Source organism: Oncorhynchus gorbuscha, linkage group LG16 (assembly GCF_021184085.1).
Source record: "Oncorhynchus gorbuscha isolate QuinsamMale2020 ecotype Even-year linkage group LG16, OgorEven_v1.0, whole genome shotgun sequence".
NCBI classification, from domain to species: Eukaryota; Metazoa; Chordata; class Actinopteri; order Salmoniformes; family Salmonidae; genus Oncorhynchus; species Oncorhynchus gorbuscha.
This window is the reverse complement of record NC_060188.1, coordinates 2,945,255-2,959,927: the sequence shown is the minus strand read 5'-3', so window position 1 is coordinate 2,959,927 and position 14,673 is coordinate 2,945,255. Positions and strand designations below refer to the sequence as shown.

At 51.5% G+C, this 14,673-nt stretch overlaps 1 protein-coding gene across 1 annotated transcript in view; it reads left to right on the top strand.

The window, feature by feature from the left end:
* Nucleotides 1-14,673, top strand: part of LOC124000389 (dynein axonemal assembly factor 5-like) — an 83,904-nt gene that overhangs the window by 32,657 nt on the left and 36,574 nt on the right. The window contains 3 exon segments of the mRNA XM_046306709.1: nt 6,993-7,143; nt 13,627-13,762; nt 13,764-13,792. Coding sequence (XP_046162665.1) covers nt 6,993-7,143; nt 13,627-13,762; nt 13,764-13,792 — 316 coding nt within the window.

The window sequence follows — 14,673 nt, the reverse complement described above, 5'->3', positions numbered from 1 at the left end:
GAGAATCTGTCTCCTCACCACGCGCTCTCACCACTGGTGTCCCCCAGGGCTCTGTTCTTGGCCCTCTCCTATTCTCGCTATACACCAAGTCACTTGGCTCTGTCATAACCTCACATGGTCTCTCTTATCATTGCTATGCAGACGACACACAATTAATCTTCTCCTTTCCCCCTTCTGATGACCAGGTGGCGAATCGCATCTCTGCATGTCTGGCAGACATATCAGTGTGGATGACGGATCACCACCTCAAGCTGAACCTCGGCAAGACGGAGCTGCTCTTCCTCCCGGGGAAGGACTGCCCGTTCCATGATCTCGCCATCACGGTTGACAACTCCATTGTGTCCTCCTCCCAGAGCGCCAAGAACCTTGGCGTGATCCTGGACAACACCCTGTCGTTCTCAACTAACATCAAGGCGGTGGCCCGTTCCTGTAGGTTCATGCTCTACAACATCCGCAGAGTACGACCCTGCCTCACACAGGAAGCGGCGCAGGTCCTAATCCAGGCACTTGTCATCTCCCGTCTGGATTACTGCAACTCGCTGTTGGCTGGGCTCCCTGCCTGTGCCATTAAACCCTTCAACTCATCCAGAACGCCGCAGCCCGTCTGGTGTTCAACCTTCCCAAGTTCTCTCACGTCACCCCGCTCCTCCGTTCTCTCCACTGGCTTCCAGTTGAAGCTCGCATCCGCTACAAGACCATGGTGCTTGCCTACGGAGCTGTGAGGGGAACGGCACCTCAGTACCTCCAGGCTCTGATCAGGCCCTACACCCAAACAAGGGCACTGCGTTCATCCACCTCTGGCCTGCTCGCCTCCCTACCACTGAGGAAGTACAGCTCCCGCTCAGCCCAGTCAAAACTGTTCGCTGCCCTGGCCCCCCAATGGTGGAACAAACTCCCTCACGACGCCAGGACAGCGGAGTCAATCACCACCTTCCGGAGACACCTGAAACCCCACCTCTTTAAGGAATACCTAGGATAGGTTAAGTAATCCCTCTCACCCCACCCCCCCTAAGTTTTAGATGCACTATTGTTAAGTGACTGTCCCACTGGATGTCATAAGGTGAATGCACCAATTTGTAAGTCGCTCTGGATAAGAGCGTCTGCTAAATGACTTAAATGTAAATGTAAATGCCTACAGCAGCACCTAGATCTTATGCACAGATTCTGTCAGACCTGGGCCCTGACAGTAAATCTCAGTAAGACCAAAATAATGGTGTTCCAAAAAAGGTCCAGTCACCAGGACCACAAATACAAATTCCATCTAGACACTGTTGCCCTAGAGCACACAAAAAAACTATACATACCTTGGCCTAAACATCAGCGCTACAGGTAACTTCCACAAAGCTGTGAACGATCTGAGAGACAAGGCAAGAAGGGCATTCTATGCCATCAAAAGAAACATAAATTTCAACATACCAGTTAGGATTTGGCTAAAAATACTTGAATCAGTCATAGAGCCCATTGCCCTTTATGGTTGTGAGGTCTGGGGTCCGCTCACCAACCAAGACTTCACAAAATGGGACAAACACCAAATTGAGACTATGCACGCAGAATTCTGCAAAAATATCCTCCGCGTACAACGTAAAACACCAAATAATACACGCAGAGCAGAATTAGGCCGATACCCACTAATTATCAAAATCCAGAAAAGAGCCGTTAAATTCTACAACCACCTAAAAGGAAGCGATTCACAAACCTTCCATAACAAAGCCATCACCTACAGAGAGATGAACCTGGAGAAGAGTCCCCTAAGCAAGCTGGTCCTGGGGCTCTGTTCACAAACACACCCTACAGATCCCCAGGACAACAGCACAAATAGACCCAACCAAATCATGAGAAAACAAAAAGATAATTACTTAACACATTGGAAAGAATTAACAAAAAAACAGAGCAAACTAGAATGCTATTTGGCCCTACACAGAGAGTACACAGCGGCAGAATACCTGACCACTGTGACTAACCCAAAATTAAGGAAAGCTTTGACTATGTACAGACTCAGTGAGCATAGCCTTGCTATTGAGAAAGGCCGCCGTAGGCAGACATGGCTCTCAAGAGAAGACAGGCTATGTGCTCACTGCCCACAAAATGAGGTGGAAACTGAGCTGCACTTCCTAACCTCCTGCCCAATGTATGACCATATTAGAGAGACATATTTCCCCCAGATTACACAGATCCACAAAGAATTCAAAAACAAATCCAATTTGGAAAAACTCCCATATCTACTGGGTGAATTTCCACAGTGTGCCATCACAGCAGCAAGATTTGTGACCTGTTGCCACGAGAAAAGGGCAACCAGTGAAGAACAAACACCATTGTAAATACAACCCATATTTATGCTTATTTATTTTATCTTGTCCTTTAACTATTTGTACATTGTGTATATATATATATATATATATATATATATATATATATATATATATATATATATATATATATATATATATATTTAATATGACATTTGTAATGTCTTTACTGTTTTGAAACTTCTGTATGTGTAATGTTTACTGTTAATCTTTGTTGTTTTTCACTTTATATATTCACTTTGTATGTTGTCTACCTCACTTGCTTTGGCAATGTTAACACATGTTTCCCATGCCAATAAAGCTCTTGAATTGAATTGAATTGAATTGAGTAAGCACACAGGAGGGGAGAACTGAGTCACAAGCCCAGAGGGGTGAGGGGGAGGCCCCAGGGAAGCCAGGAGGGGTGAGGGGGAGGCCCCAGGGAAGCCAGGAGGGGTGAGGGGGAGGCCCAGGGAAGCCCAGAGAGGTGAGGGGAGGCCCAGGGAAGCCCAGAGAGGTGAGGGGAGGCCCAGGGAAGCCCAGGCCAGACAGGGGGACTAAGGAAGCAGAGGTTATCCTCTATGCTCAACTTCTTTTAGAATAGTCTCTAGTCTCTCCTCTCCAGCCCTGGAAGTCCTGACCCTCTAGTCTCTCCTCTCCAGTCCTGTCATAGACTCACTGCTCTTCCATCTTATTTATTTATGCTTTGATCTCTTTTCCTTCCCACTGAAGTGGCATGCTGCTCTCTGGCTGCTCTCTGACCGCTCTCTTTCCACTCTCTTTCCACTCTCTGGCCGCTCTCTGGCCGCTCTGGTTCCGCTCTCTGGCCGCTCTCTTTCCACTCTCTTTCCACTCTCTGGCCGCTCTCTTTCCACTCTCTGGCCGCTCTCTTTCCACTCTCTGGCCGCTCTCTGGCCGCTCTCTTTCCACTCTCTGGCCGCTCTCTGGCCGCTCTCTGGCCGCTCTCTTTCTGCTCTCTGGCCGCTCTCTGGCCGCTCTCTGGCCGCTCTCTGGCCGCTCTCTTTCTGCTCTCTGGCTGCTCTCTTTCTGCTCTCTGGCCGCTCTCTGGCCGCTCTCTGGCCGCTCTCTTTCCACTCTCTGGCTCTCTGGCCGCTCTCTGGCCGCTCTCTTTCTGCTCTCTGGCCGCTCTCTTTCCACTCTCTGGCCGCTCTCTGGCCGCTCTCTGGCCGCTCTCTCTTCTGCTCTCTGGCCGCTCTCTTTCCACTCTCTTTCTGCTCTCTGGCTGCTCTCTGGCCGCTCTCTGGCCGCTCTCTTTCCACTCTCTGGCCGCTCTCTGGCCGCTCTCTGGCCGCTCTCTTTCCACTCTCTGGCCGCTCTCTTTCCACTCTCTGGCCGCTCTCTGGCCGCTCTCTTTCCACTCTCTGGCCGCTCTCTTTCTGCTCTCTGGCTGCTCTCTTGCCGCTCTCTTTCTGCTCTCTGGCTGCTCTCTGGCCGCTCTCTTTCTGCTCTCTGGCCGCTCTCTTTCTGCTCTCTGGCTGCTCTCTGGCCGCTCTCTTTCCGCTCTCTGGCCGCTCTCTTTCCGCTCTCTGGCCGCTTTCTTTCCGCTCTCTGGCCGCTCTCTTTCCACTCTCTGGCCGCTCTCTTTCTGCTCTCTGGCTGCTCTCTGGCCGCTCTCTGGCCGCTCTCTTTCTGCTCTCTGGCTGCTCTCTGGCCGCTCTCTTTCTGCTCTCTGGCTGCTCTCTGGCCGCTCTCTTTCTGCTCTCTGGCTGCTCTCTGGCCGCTCTCTTTCTGCTCTCTGGCTGCTCTCTGGCCGCTCTCTTTCTGCTCTCTGGTTGCTCTCTGGCCGCTCTCTTTCTGCTCTCTGGCTTCTCTCTGGCCGCTCTCTTTCTGCTCTCTGGCCGCTCTCTTTCTGCTCTCTGGCTGCTCTCTGGCCGCTCTCTTTCTGCTCTCTGGCTTCTCTCTGGCTGCTCTCTTTCCACTCTGGAAGCTCTCTGGCTTCTCTTTGGCCGCTCTCTGGCTTCTTTCTGGCTTCTCTCTGGCCGCTCTCTTTCTGCTCTCTGGCTGCTCTCTTGCTGCTCTCTGGCCGCTCTCTTTCTGCTCTCTCCGCTCTCTTTCCACTCTCTGGCCGCTCTCTTTCCACTCTCTGGCCGCTCTCTTTCTGCTCTCTGGCTGCTCTCTTGCTTGCTGCTCTCTGGCCGCTTTCTGGCTTCTCTCTGGCCGCTCTCTTTCTGCTCTCTGGCCGCTCTCTTTCCACTCTCTTTCCACTCTCTCCGCTCTCTGGCCGCTCTCTTTCCACTCTCTGGCTGCTCTCTTTCTGCTCTCTGGTCGCATGGCCGCTCTCTCCGCTCTCTGGCCGCTCTCTCTCCGCTCTCTGGCCGCTGTCTTTCCACTCTCTGGCTGCTCTCTCCGCTCTCTGGCCGCTCTCTGGCCGCTCTCTCCGCTCTCTGGCCGCTCTCTGGCTGCTCTCTGGCCGCTCTCTTTCTGCTCTCTGGCTTCTCCTTGGCCGCTCTCTTTCTCCTCTTTGGCCGACTCTCTGCTCTCTGGCCACTCTTTGGCCGCTCTCTTTCTGCTCTCTGGCTTCTCCTTGGCCGCTCTCTTTCTCCTCTTTGGCCGCTCTCTTTCTGCTCTCTGGCAGCTCTCTTTCCACTCTCTGGCAGCTCTCTTTCTCCTCTTTGGCCGCTCTCTGGCCACTCTTTGGCCGCTCTCTGGCCACTCTTTGGCCGCTCTCTTTCAGCTCTCTGGCCTCTCTTTCCGCTCTCTGGCTTCTCTCTGGCTGCTCTCTGGCTGCTCTCTTTCCACTCTCTGGCTCTCTTTCTGCTCTCTGGCAGCTCTCTTTCCACTCTCTGGCAGCTCTCTTTCTCCTCTTTGGCCGCTCTCTCCGCTCTCTGGCTCTTTGGCTCTCTGGCCACTCTTTGGCCGCTCTCTTTCCACTCTCTGGCAGCTCTCTGGCTTCTGTTTGGCCTCTCTCTCCGCTCTCTGGCTTCTCTCTGGCTGCTCTCTGGCCGCTCTCTCTCCGCTCTCTAGCCGCTCTCTTTCTGCTCTCTGGCCACTCTCTTTCTGCTCTCTGGCTGCTCTCTGGCCGCTCTCTCCGCTCTCTGGCTGCTCTCTGGCTGCTCTCTGGCTGCTCTCTGGCCGCTCTCTCCGCTCTCTCTCCGCTCTCTGGCTGCTCTCTGGCTGCTCTCTGGCTGCTCTCTGGCCGCTCTCTCCGCTCTCTGGCCGCTCTCTGGCCGCTCAGGGAAGACAGTGTTGTGCTCCTCCTAGTGCCTGCTTTGAGCACTGAACAGACGTTTTGTCATTATGGAGAATGGGAGGGATGATGGTGTGTGTGTGTGCGTGCGTACAGACTCTGGCCATCTCTCTCCGTTCCCTAATACACCCCTCTCTCCCTAAGCAAACACCTGGAGGCTGCCTCCCCATCCCTCCCTCCCTCCTCTCTAATAACAGGCCACAGCAAAACAGGAAACAAGGCTGTGCTCCCGGTGATGGCATGGAAATTGGTCCGAGTGGAAGGCCTTTTGTCTAAACATGAGCTCACCCTACAGAGAGAGAGACACAGAGAGAGAGAGAGACAGAGAGAGAGAGAGAGAGAGATGAGGAGACAGAGAGAGAGAAACACAGAGCGAGCGAGAGAGTGTCAGAACTGAGGGAGGAAGGGAGGATGGCGTGTCGTGAGAGAGGTGAGAGGGAGCAGATGGAGAGAAGTGTGAGCGAGGGAGACAGAAGGAGGGATAGAGGGGAGAGGGCGGATAGAGTTCAGAGAAAATAAATCTAGCTTCTAGGCTGGTGGTGAAGGGAGCGGTCACACCATTGACTTTTCCCTCATTTAACAGTATGACAGTGAGGAACAGAGGTCAGGGGCTTCTCATGCACCATCAGACTAGCACTACAGTCTCTCTCTTACTCCCTCTCTCTGTACCTATCTCTCTCTCTCTGTACCTATCTATCTCTCTGTACCTATCTCTCTCTCTGTACTTATCTCTCTCTCTGTACCTTATCTCTCTCTCTGTACCTATCTCTCTCTCTCTACCTCCCTCTCTCTGTACCTATCTCTCTCTCTCTTACTCCCTCTCTCTGTACCTATCTCTCTCTCTCTGTACCTATCTCTCTCTCTCTCTGTACCTATATCTCTCTCTCTCTGTACTTATCTCTCTGTACTTATCTCTTCTCTTACTCCCTCTCTCTGTACCTATCTCTCTCTCTGTACCTATCTCTCTCTTATCTCTCTGTACTTATCTCTCTCTCCCTCTCTGTACCTATCTCTCTCTCTCTGTACCTATCTCTCTCTGTACCTTCTCTCTCTCTCTGTACTTATCTCTCTGTACTTATCTCTCTCTCTTACTCCCTCTCTCTGTACCTCTCTCTCTCTCTCTTACTCCCTCTCTCTGTACCTATCTCTCTCTCTCTTACTCCCTCTCTCTGTACCTATCTCTCTCTCTCTTACTCCCTCTCTCTGTACCTATCTCTCTCTCTGTACCTGTACTCTCTCTCTTACTCCCTCTCTCTGTACCTATCTCTCTCTCTGTACCTATCTCTCTCTGTACCTATCTCTCTGTTCCTATCTCTCTCACCCCTTCTCACACTCCACCTCAATCTACACATTCCCCTATCTCCGTATCCCTCTCTCTCCCGGTCTCTCCTTTTCCAGGTGTAAATGTGTGAGGGCTGATATTTAAATGTGTTTGTGTGATATATGATATTTACCCAATAAAGGGCTGAATTAGAATTGTCTCTCCGTCCCTCTCCCAGGCGGTGTATCTGGACCAGTTGCTGTCCTGTGTGGATGTTCTGTTGTCTGTGTGTGAGAAGGACTGTTGCTCGGTCAGTCTACAGCTGTTACAGGTGCTGGTTACTATCCAGAGCCTCTCCACTGAGCCACAGCTCACTGACAAGGTAAGATGTGCTCACATACACACACATACAGTACATGGACACACACACGTATGTCTACACATCCATACATCAAACCCCAGCTCACTGCCCAGGTAAGAAACACACACACATACAGTACATGGACACACACACGTATGTCTACACATCCATACATCAAACCCCAGCTCACTGCCCAGGTAAGAGACACACACACAGCCTCACCCAGTGGCTCTAACGAGCAATCCCATTATCCTCTCTGTCTTCCAGGCAGGCCTCCCCTCCCCTGTGGGCTCAACGTTTATAACCATCCACCTCTCCTGTATAACTACTCTTCTCCTTCACTGCTCTGACATGTGGTGATCTAGAATGTTTTTAACATTTTAACACTCTCTTTCCATCCCCCTCCTCCTTGTTTATTACAGCTGTGAGTATGTTTTGTATAGCGGGCCAGAGAAGCTATTTGAAGAATGTAAGTGTTAGCCCTGGTTCAAAGTGGGCACAGTGGAACTCGACAGTCTACTGTAATTACCCATTTAGTCAGAAATTGCACCTTTGGAGTGGAACTAGTTTAAACCGTTGCCGAGGGTGAAAGGAGGCGGTTTTGAGAGAGCGAGAGAATCAGCCCCAGCGCCATTTTACCTCACGCCTACTGCCATTACATGCCATGCGAGCGCCATCCTGCCGCGAAGGACACTCATCGTCCGGGTAACTTGACCCAGAATAAAAGTTAACAACAAAGAGAAGAGGCAGAGGAAACAGAACAGACTGTAAAAGCCCTGTGTTACGTCTTAGTTTAGTCTGTCTGTTTGGACTGTGTGCTAATAGCAGGTCTACGAGGAGAGGAGCGGGAAGTGGAGTTGCACTCTGGCCAACGGATGAATGACTGACCACTCAGTGGCCTTCTATGTCTGACTGTCTGTGTGTCTGTCTGCAGAAACGGTGTCCTGTTTGGAACTAGGAGGAAGAATAGGGACAGGGTCATGTAGAGAAGGAGGGAGGGAGAATAGGGACAGGGACATGTAGAGAAGGAGGGAGGGAGAATAGGGACAGGGACATGTAGAGAAGGAGGGAGGAGAATAGGGACAGGGACATGTAGAGAAGGAGGGAGGGAGAATAGGGACAGGGACATGTAGAGAAGGAGGGAGGGAGAATAGGGGCAGGGACATGTAGAGGAGGAGGGAGGGAGAATAGGGACAGGGACATGTAGAGAAGGAGGGAGGGAGAATAGGGACAGGGACATGTAGAGAAGGAGGGAGGGAGAATAGGGACAGGGACATGTAGAGAAGGAGGGAGGGAGAATAGGGACAGGGACATGTAGAGAAGGAGGGAGGGAGAATAGGGACAGGGACATGTAGAGAAGGAGGGAGGGAGAATAGGGGCAGGGACATGTAGAGAAGGAGGGAGGAGAATAGGGACAGGGACATGTAGAGAAGGAGGGAGGGAGAATAGGGACAGGGACATGTAGAGAAGGGGGAAGGAGGGAGAAGGAGAATAGGGGCAGGGACATGTAGAGAAGGAGGGAGGGAGAATAGGGACAGGGACATGTAGAGAAGGGGGAAGGAGGGAGGGAGAATAGGGGCAGGGGCAGGGACATGTAGAGAAGGGGGAAGGAGGGAGGGAGAATAGGGGCAGGGACATGTAGAGAAGGGGGAGGAGGGAGGGAGAATAGGGACAGGGACATGTAGAGAAGGAGGGAGGGAGAATAGGGACAGGGACATGTAGAGAAGGGGGAAGGAGGGAGGGAGAATAGGGACAGGGACATGTAGAGAAGGGGGAAGGAGGGAGGGAGAATAGGGACAGGGACATGTAGAGAAGGAGGGAGGGAGAATAGGGACAGGGACATGTAGAGAAGGAGGGAGGGAGAATAGGGACAGGGACATGTAGAGAAGGAGGGAGGGAGAATAGGGACAGGGACATGTAGAGAAGGAGGGAGGGAGAATAGGGACAGGGACATGTAGAGAAGGGGGAGGGAGAGCATGGGACTGGGACATGTAGAGAAGGAGGGAGGGAGAATATGGGACAGGGACATGTAGAGAAGGAGGGAGGGAGAATAGGGACTGGGACATGTAGAGAAGGAGGGAGGGAGAATGGGACAGGGACATGTAGAGAAGGAGGGAGGGAGAATGGGGACAGGGACATGAGAGAAGGAGGGAGGGAGAATGGGACAGGGACATGTAGAGAAGGAGGGAGGGAGAATAGGGACAGGGACATGTAGAGAAGGAGGGGGGAGAATAGGGACAGGGACATGTAGAGAAGGAGGAAGGAGGGAGAGCATAGGGACCTGGGACATGTAGAGAAGGGGGGAAGGAGGAGGGGGAGAATAGGGACAGGGACATGTAGAGAAGGAGGGAGGGAGAGAATAGGGACAGGGACATGTAGAGAAGGAGGGAGGGAGAATGGCCTGGGACAGGGACATGTAGAGAAGGAGATAGGGAGGGAGAATAGGGACAGGGACATGTAGAGAAGGAGGGAGGGAGAATAGGGACAGGGACATGTAGAGAAGGAGGGAGGGAGAATAGGGACAGGGACATGTAGAGAAGGAGGGAGGGAGAATAGGGACAGGGACATGTAGAGAAGGAGGGAGGGAGAGAATAGGCCAGGGACATGTAGAGAAGGAGGGAGGGAGAATGGGACAGGGACATGTAGAGAAGGAGGGAGGGAGAATAGGGACAGGGACATGTAGAGAAGGAGGGAGGGAGAATAGGGACAGGGACATGTAGAGAAGGAGGGAGGGAGAATAGGGACAGGGACATGTAGAGAAGGAGGGAGGGAGAATAGGGACAGGGACATGTAGAGAAGGAGGGAGGGAGAATAGGGACAGGGACATGTAGAGAAGGAGGGAGGGAGAATGGGACAGGGACATGTTCCCAGAAAAGGAGGGAGGGAGAATGTGGGACAGGGACATGTAGAGAAGGAGGGGGGAGAATAGGGACAGGGACATGTAGAAGGGAGGGAGAATAGGGACAGGGACAGTGATCCCCGCCTCCCCTCAAGGGGAGAATAACGGACAGGGACATGTAGAGAAGTCGGGAAGGAGGAGGGATAATATAGGGACAGGGACATGTAGAGAAGGGGGAAGGAGGGAGGGAGAATAGGGACAGGGACATGTAGAGGGAGGGAGGGAGAATAGGGACAGGGACATGTAGAGAAGGAGGGAGGGAGAATAGGGACAGGGACATGTAGAGAAGGAGGGAGGGAGATTATTTTCAGGGACAGGGACATGTTCTGAGAAGGAGGGAGAAGAACAGGGACATTAACATTTTAGAAGGAGGGAGGAGAATAGGGACAGGGACATGTAGAGAAGGAGGGAGGGAGAATAGGGACAGGGACATGTAGAGAAGGAGGGAGGGAGAATAGGGGCAGGGACATGTAGAGAAGGAGGGAGGGAGAATAGGGACAGGGACATGTAGAGAAGGAGGGAGGGAGAATAGGGACAGGGACATGTAGAGAAGGAGGGAGGGAGAATAGGGACAGGGACATGTAGAGAAGGAGGGAGGGAGAATAGGGACAGGGACATGTAGAGAAGGGGGGAAGGATCTCTCTCTCCATAGGGGCAGGGACATGTAGAAGGAAGGAGGGAGGGAGAATAGGGGCAGGGACATGTAGAGAAGGAGGGAGGGAGAATAGGGGCAGGGACATGTGTAAGGTCCAGGGGGAGGGAGAATAGGGGCAGGGACATGTAGAGAAGGGGGATCAGGAGAATAGGGCTCTCAGGGACATGTCAGAGACCTGGACCAGGAGGGAGGGAGAATAGGGACAGGGACATGTAGAGAAGGAGGGAGGGAGACTATAGGGACAGGGACATGTAGAGCGGAGTGAGGGAGAATAGGGACAGGGACATGTAGAGAAGGAGGGGGAGAATAGGGACAGGGACATGTAGAGAAGGGGGAGGGAGAATAGGGACAGGGACATGTAGAGAAGGGGGGGGAAATAGGGATTTATGTATTTTATTTCATGTAGAAAGGAGGGAAGGAGAATAGGGGCAGGGACATGTAGAGAAGGAGGGAGGAGAATAAGGACAGGGACATGTAGAGAAGGAGGAAGGAGGGAGGGAAACAAACAGGGACAGTCAATAAGGAGGGAGGGAGAATAAGGGCAGGGACATGTAGAAAGGGGGAAGGAGGGAGGGAAATAGGGGCAGGGGCAGGGACATGGTAGAAAGGGGGAAGGATACAATATAGCAAGTAAAACACTGGAATGGAGTTTTGCAGGGAAGAATGGGGCAGGGACATGTAGAGAAGGGGGAGGGAGAAAATAAATAAAGGGACATGTAGAGAAGGGGAAAGGAGGGAGAATAGGGGCAGGGACATGTAGAGAAGTGGGCTAGGAGGGAGGGAGAATAGGGGCAGGGACATGTAGAGAAGTGGGAAGGAGGGAGAGATTTTTGGGCAGGGACATGTAGAGAAGGTTGGGGGGAGGGAGAGATATAGGGCAGGGACATGTAGAGAAGGAGGGAGGGAGAATAGGGACAGGGACATGTAGAGAAGGAGGGAGGGAGAATAGGGGCAGGGTCATGTAGAGAAGGAGCCAGGGTTTGGGAGAATAGAAGCAGGGACATGTAACGAGAGGGAGGGAGAATAGGGAATGGAAGGAGGGAGGGAGAATAGGGACAGGGACATGTAGAGAAGGAGGGAGGGAGAATAGACTGGGATCATTTGTTGAGAAGGGTAGGGTGGCTATTTTGAAATTAGGGATCGCAAAGGGGACATGTAGAGAAGGTCAGGGAGAATAGGGACAGGGACATGTAGAGAAGGATGGAGGAAATAGGGAAGGGACATGTAGAGAAGGAGGGAGAGAATAGGGTCAGGGACATGTAGAGAAGGAGGGAGGGAGAATAGGGACAGGGACATGTAGAGAAGGAGGGAGGGAGAATAGGGACAGGGACATGTTGAGAAGGAGGGAGGGAGAATAGGGACAGGGACATGTAGAGAAGAGGGAGGGAGAATAGGGACAGGGACATGTAGAGAAGGAGGGAGGGAGAAGAGGGTAGGGACATGTAGAGAAGGCCTGGAGAGCATGGCCTAACACATGTCCAAAGAAGGGCCGAAGAGGAGAATGGCCTGGGACATGTAGAGGTGGAGGGAGGGAGAGCATGGCCTGGGACATGATGGGACAGAGAAGAGAGGGAGAGAATGAACCTGGGACATGTAGAGAAGGAGGACAGGGAGAGCATGGCCTGGGACATGTAGAGAAGGAGGGGGGAAGCATGGCCTGGGACATGTAGAGAAGGAGGGAGGGAGAGCATGGCCTGGGACATGTAGAGAAGGAGGAGGGAGAGCATGGCCAGACATGTAATGAAGGGAGGATGGCACTGTACATGTTTCTTTTCGATGGAGGGAGAGCATGGCCTGGGACATTCCTGGACGTTGTTCCACCTCCCAGGGGAATGGAAACCAGATTTTCCCAGAAAGGATCTTCCAGATCAGGTTTGTGGGGGGTTGTTGGCTCCCCTCGCAGGGGGTTAAGGCATGGTAGGACTCAAGAGGACAGTCAATCAGACAGTGTCCATCCCCGTCCCCCCTCAAGGGGGGATAACGCGCCCCTCGAGGAACTTCCTCTGTCCATGAAGAGACAACACTTCAACAGGCTCCCCTCAGTAATACTCTGCTAATTTCCTCTCCGTTGATATTTATTGTGACTATGGGATGTATGCTTCCTGTTTGTTTTCTGTATGGGTACATGTTTAGTGTTTGCATCCGAGTGGTTTGATGTATAAGACTTGTGAAGCACATTGTTAACAGCGTTTTTGGAGAGTTATTATTTTCATGGTAAAGTTACTGATCATGCTTCTGTTTCCAGATGTAATCTAAACTTGCAACACAGCCATTAACATTTTAATGGAATGTGTGGATTTATCACCTTCCCTTCCTGTTTCTCTCTCAGTCCATCTCGCTGGGAGGAGGTGTCTCTCTCCTTTCCATCTCGCTTCTGTCTGTCTTTTCTCCATCTCGCTCTCTGTCTCTCTCCATCTCTGCTTCTCCATCTCGCCTCTTTTCTCTCCTCTCTCTCCATTTCTCTTCCTCTCTGTCAGCTCATATCACGTCTGTCTCGATCTCTGCAGAACTCCTAGGATGTTTTTGTGTCTCTTAAGGGCTCTCTCCGTCTCTCTCTCCGTCCAAGGGCTCTCTCTCCATTCCTCCGTTCTAAATTTCTCTCTCCGAATCTTTCTCCGTCTTCCCTTAAGATGGTTCTCCCATTTAAAAAAATATCCAGGCATCCTCTCTCCATCTCTCTCTCCATCTCCTTCCAGGATACTCTCTCTCTCGATCTAGAAAGGCCTCTCTCTCCATCTTTCTCCATCTCTCCCTCTGATCTCTCTCTGTCTCTCTCTGTCTCTCTCCATCTCTCCCTCTGTCTCTGATCTCTCTGATCTCTCTCCATCTCTCTCAGAGGTCTATTCTCTCTCTCCATCTCTCCATCTCTCTCTCCATCTCTCTCTCCATCTCTCTCCATCTTAATCTGTCTCTTGTCTCCATCTCTCTCCATCTTCCCTTGTCTCTGGCTCAGGCAGAGCAGAGCATGTGTCTGTGTAAGGTCCAGGGTCTGGCAGCACGAGCTCTGACCAATCTTCACAGGCAGCACATGGATCAGCTGCTCCAGTGGCTCTCAGACTCTCAGAAGACCTGGACCAGCTTGTTCCCAGAGACTGCAGCTCCAGGTCATCGCCACCCAATCAGGTGAGACTATAGGTCAGGCTTCTCCAACCGTGTTCCTGGAGAGCCTACCCTCCTGTAGGTTTTAAATCCAACTCCACTTGTAACTAACCTGATTCAACTGATCAGATAGATATTAATTCAAATTAGGTGTCTTAGATTAGGGTTTGAGAGAACCTACAGGAACAGGGTTGGAGAGCTCTACTATAGGTCATCTCTGGCCAGTCATATGAGACTATAGCCACGTTGCTGGCCAATCAGGTGAGAATACAGGTAAATTCTGTCCAATCAGAAGATCAATCTGTAACCAACCCATTACTGTCCAAACAGTCATATCTGGCCAATCAGGTGAGACTAAAACCACATTATTGTCAGAATCATGTGAGACCAAAGGCAGAGAGGAAGAGGCGAAGCAAGGGGTTTTACTCCGCCCAAAATCTGTCCACTAAAATAAGCCTAAGAATGGAGGAATGTTTGGTCAATGGGAGACTGTGGGAATTGCTCATTTGCTAAGTGAGGCTTATTCGATCAACTGAAGTTTCAGAACGGTTAGGTTGGTCTGAATTTACTGATATAAGTGGACACACGTTGCATTTACCCAACTTTGAAAAAAACAACTTTATATTGGAGTTGTTCCTGTTGTCATAGCGAGAGGACTCATCATGGATATAACCCGGTTTAGTTTGGATATTGCCATTGAGGGCTTCCACCATTTTAAAGTAGACAATTGGGTGGGGATTCCTATGATTTTGGAGCAATCAGCCAATGAAGAATAAGAAAATGGACTACTTTAAAATGGAAATGGCTTCAATGGTGCTGCCCTTGCGGTCACAGACTCTATAATGGCACAGATGCAAAGATGAGTCATCCATCTCTATGGCCTGTTGTTCACATGCATATCTGCC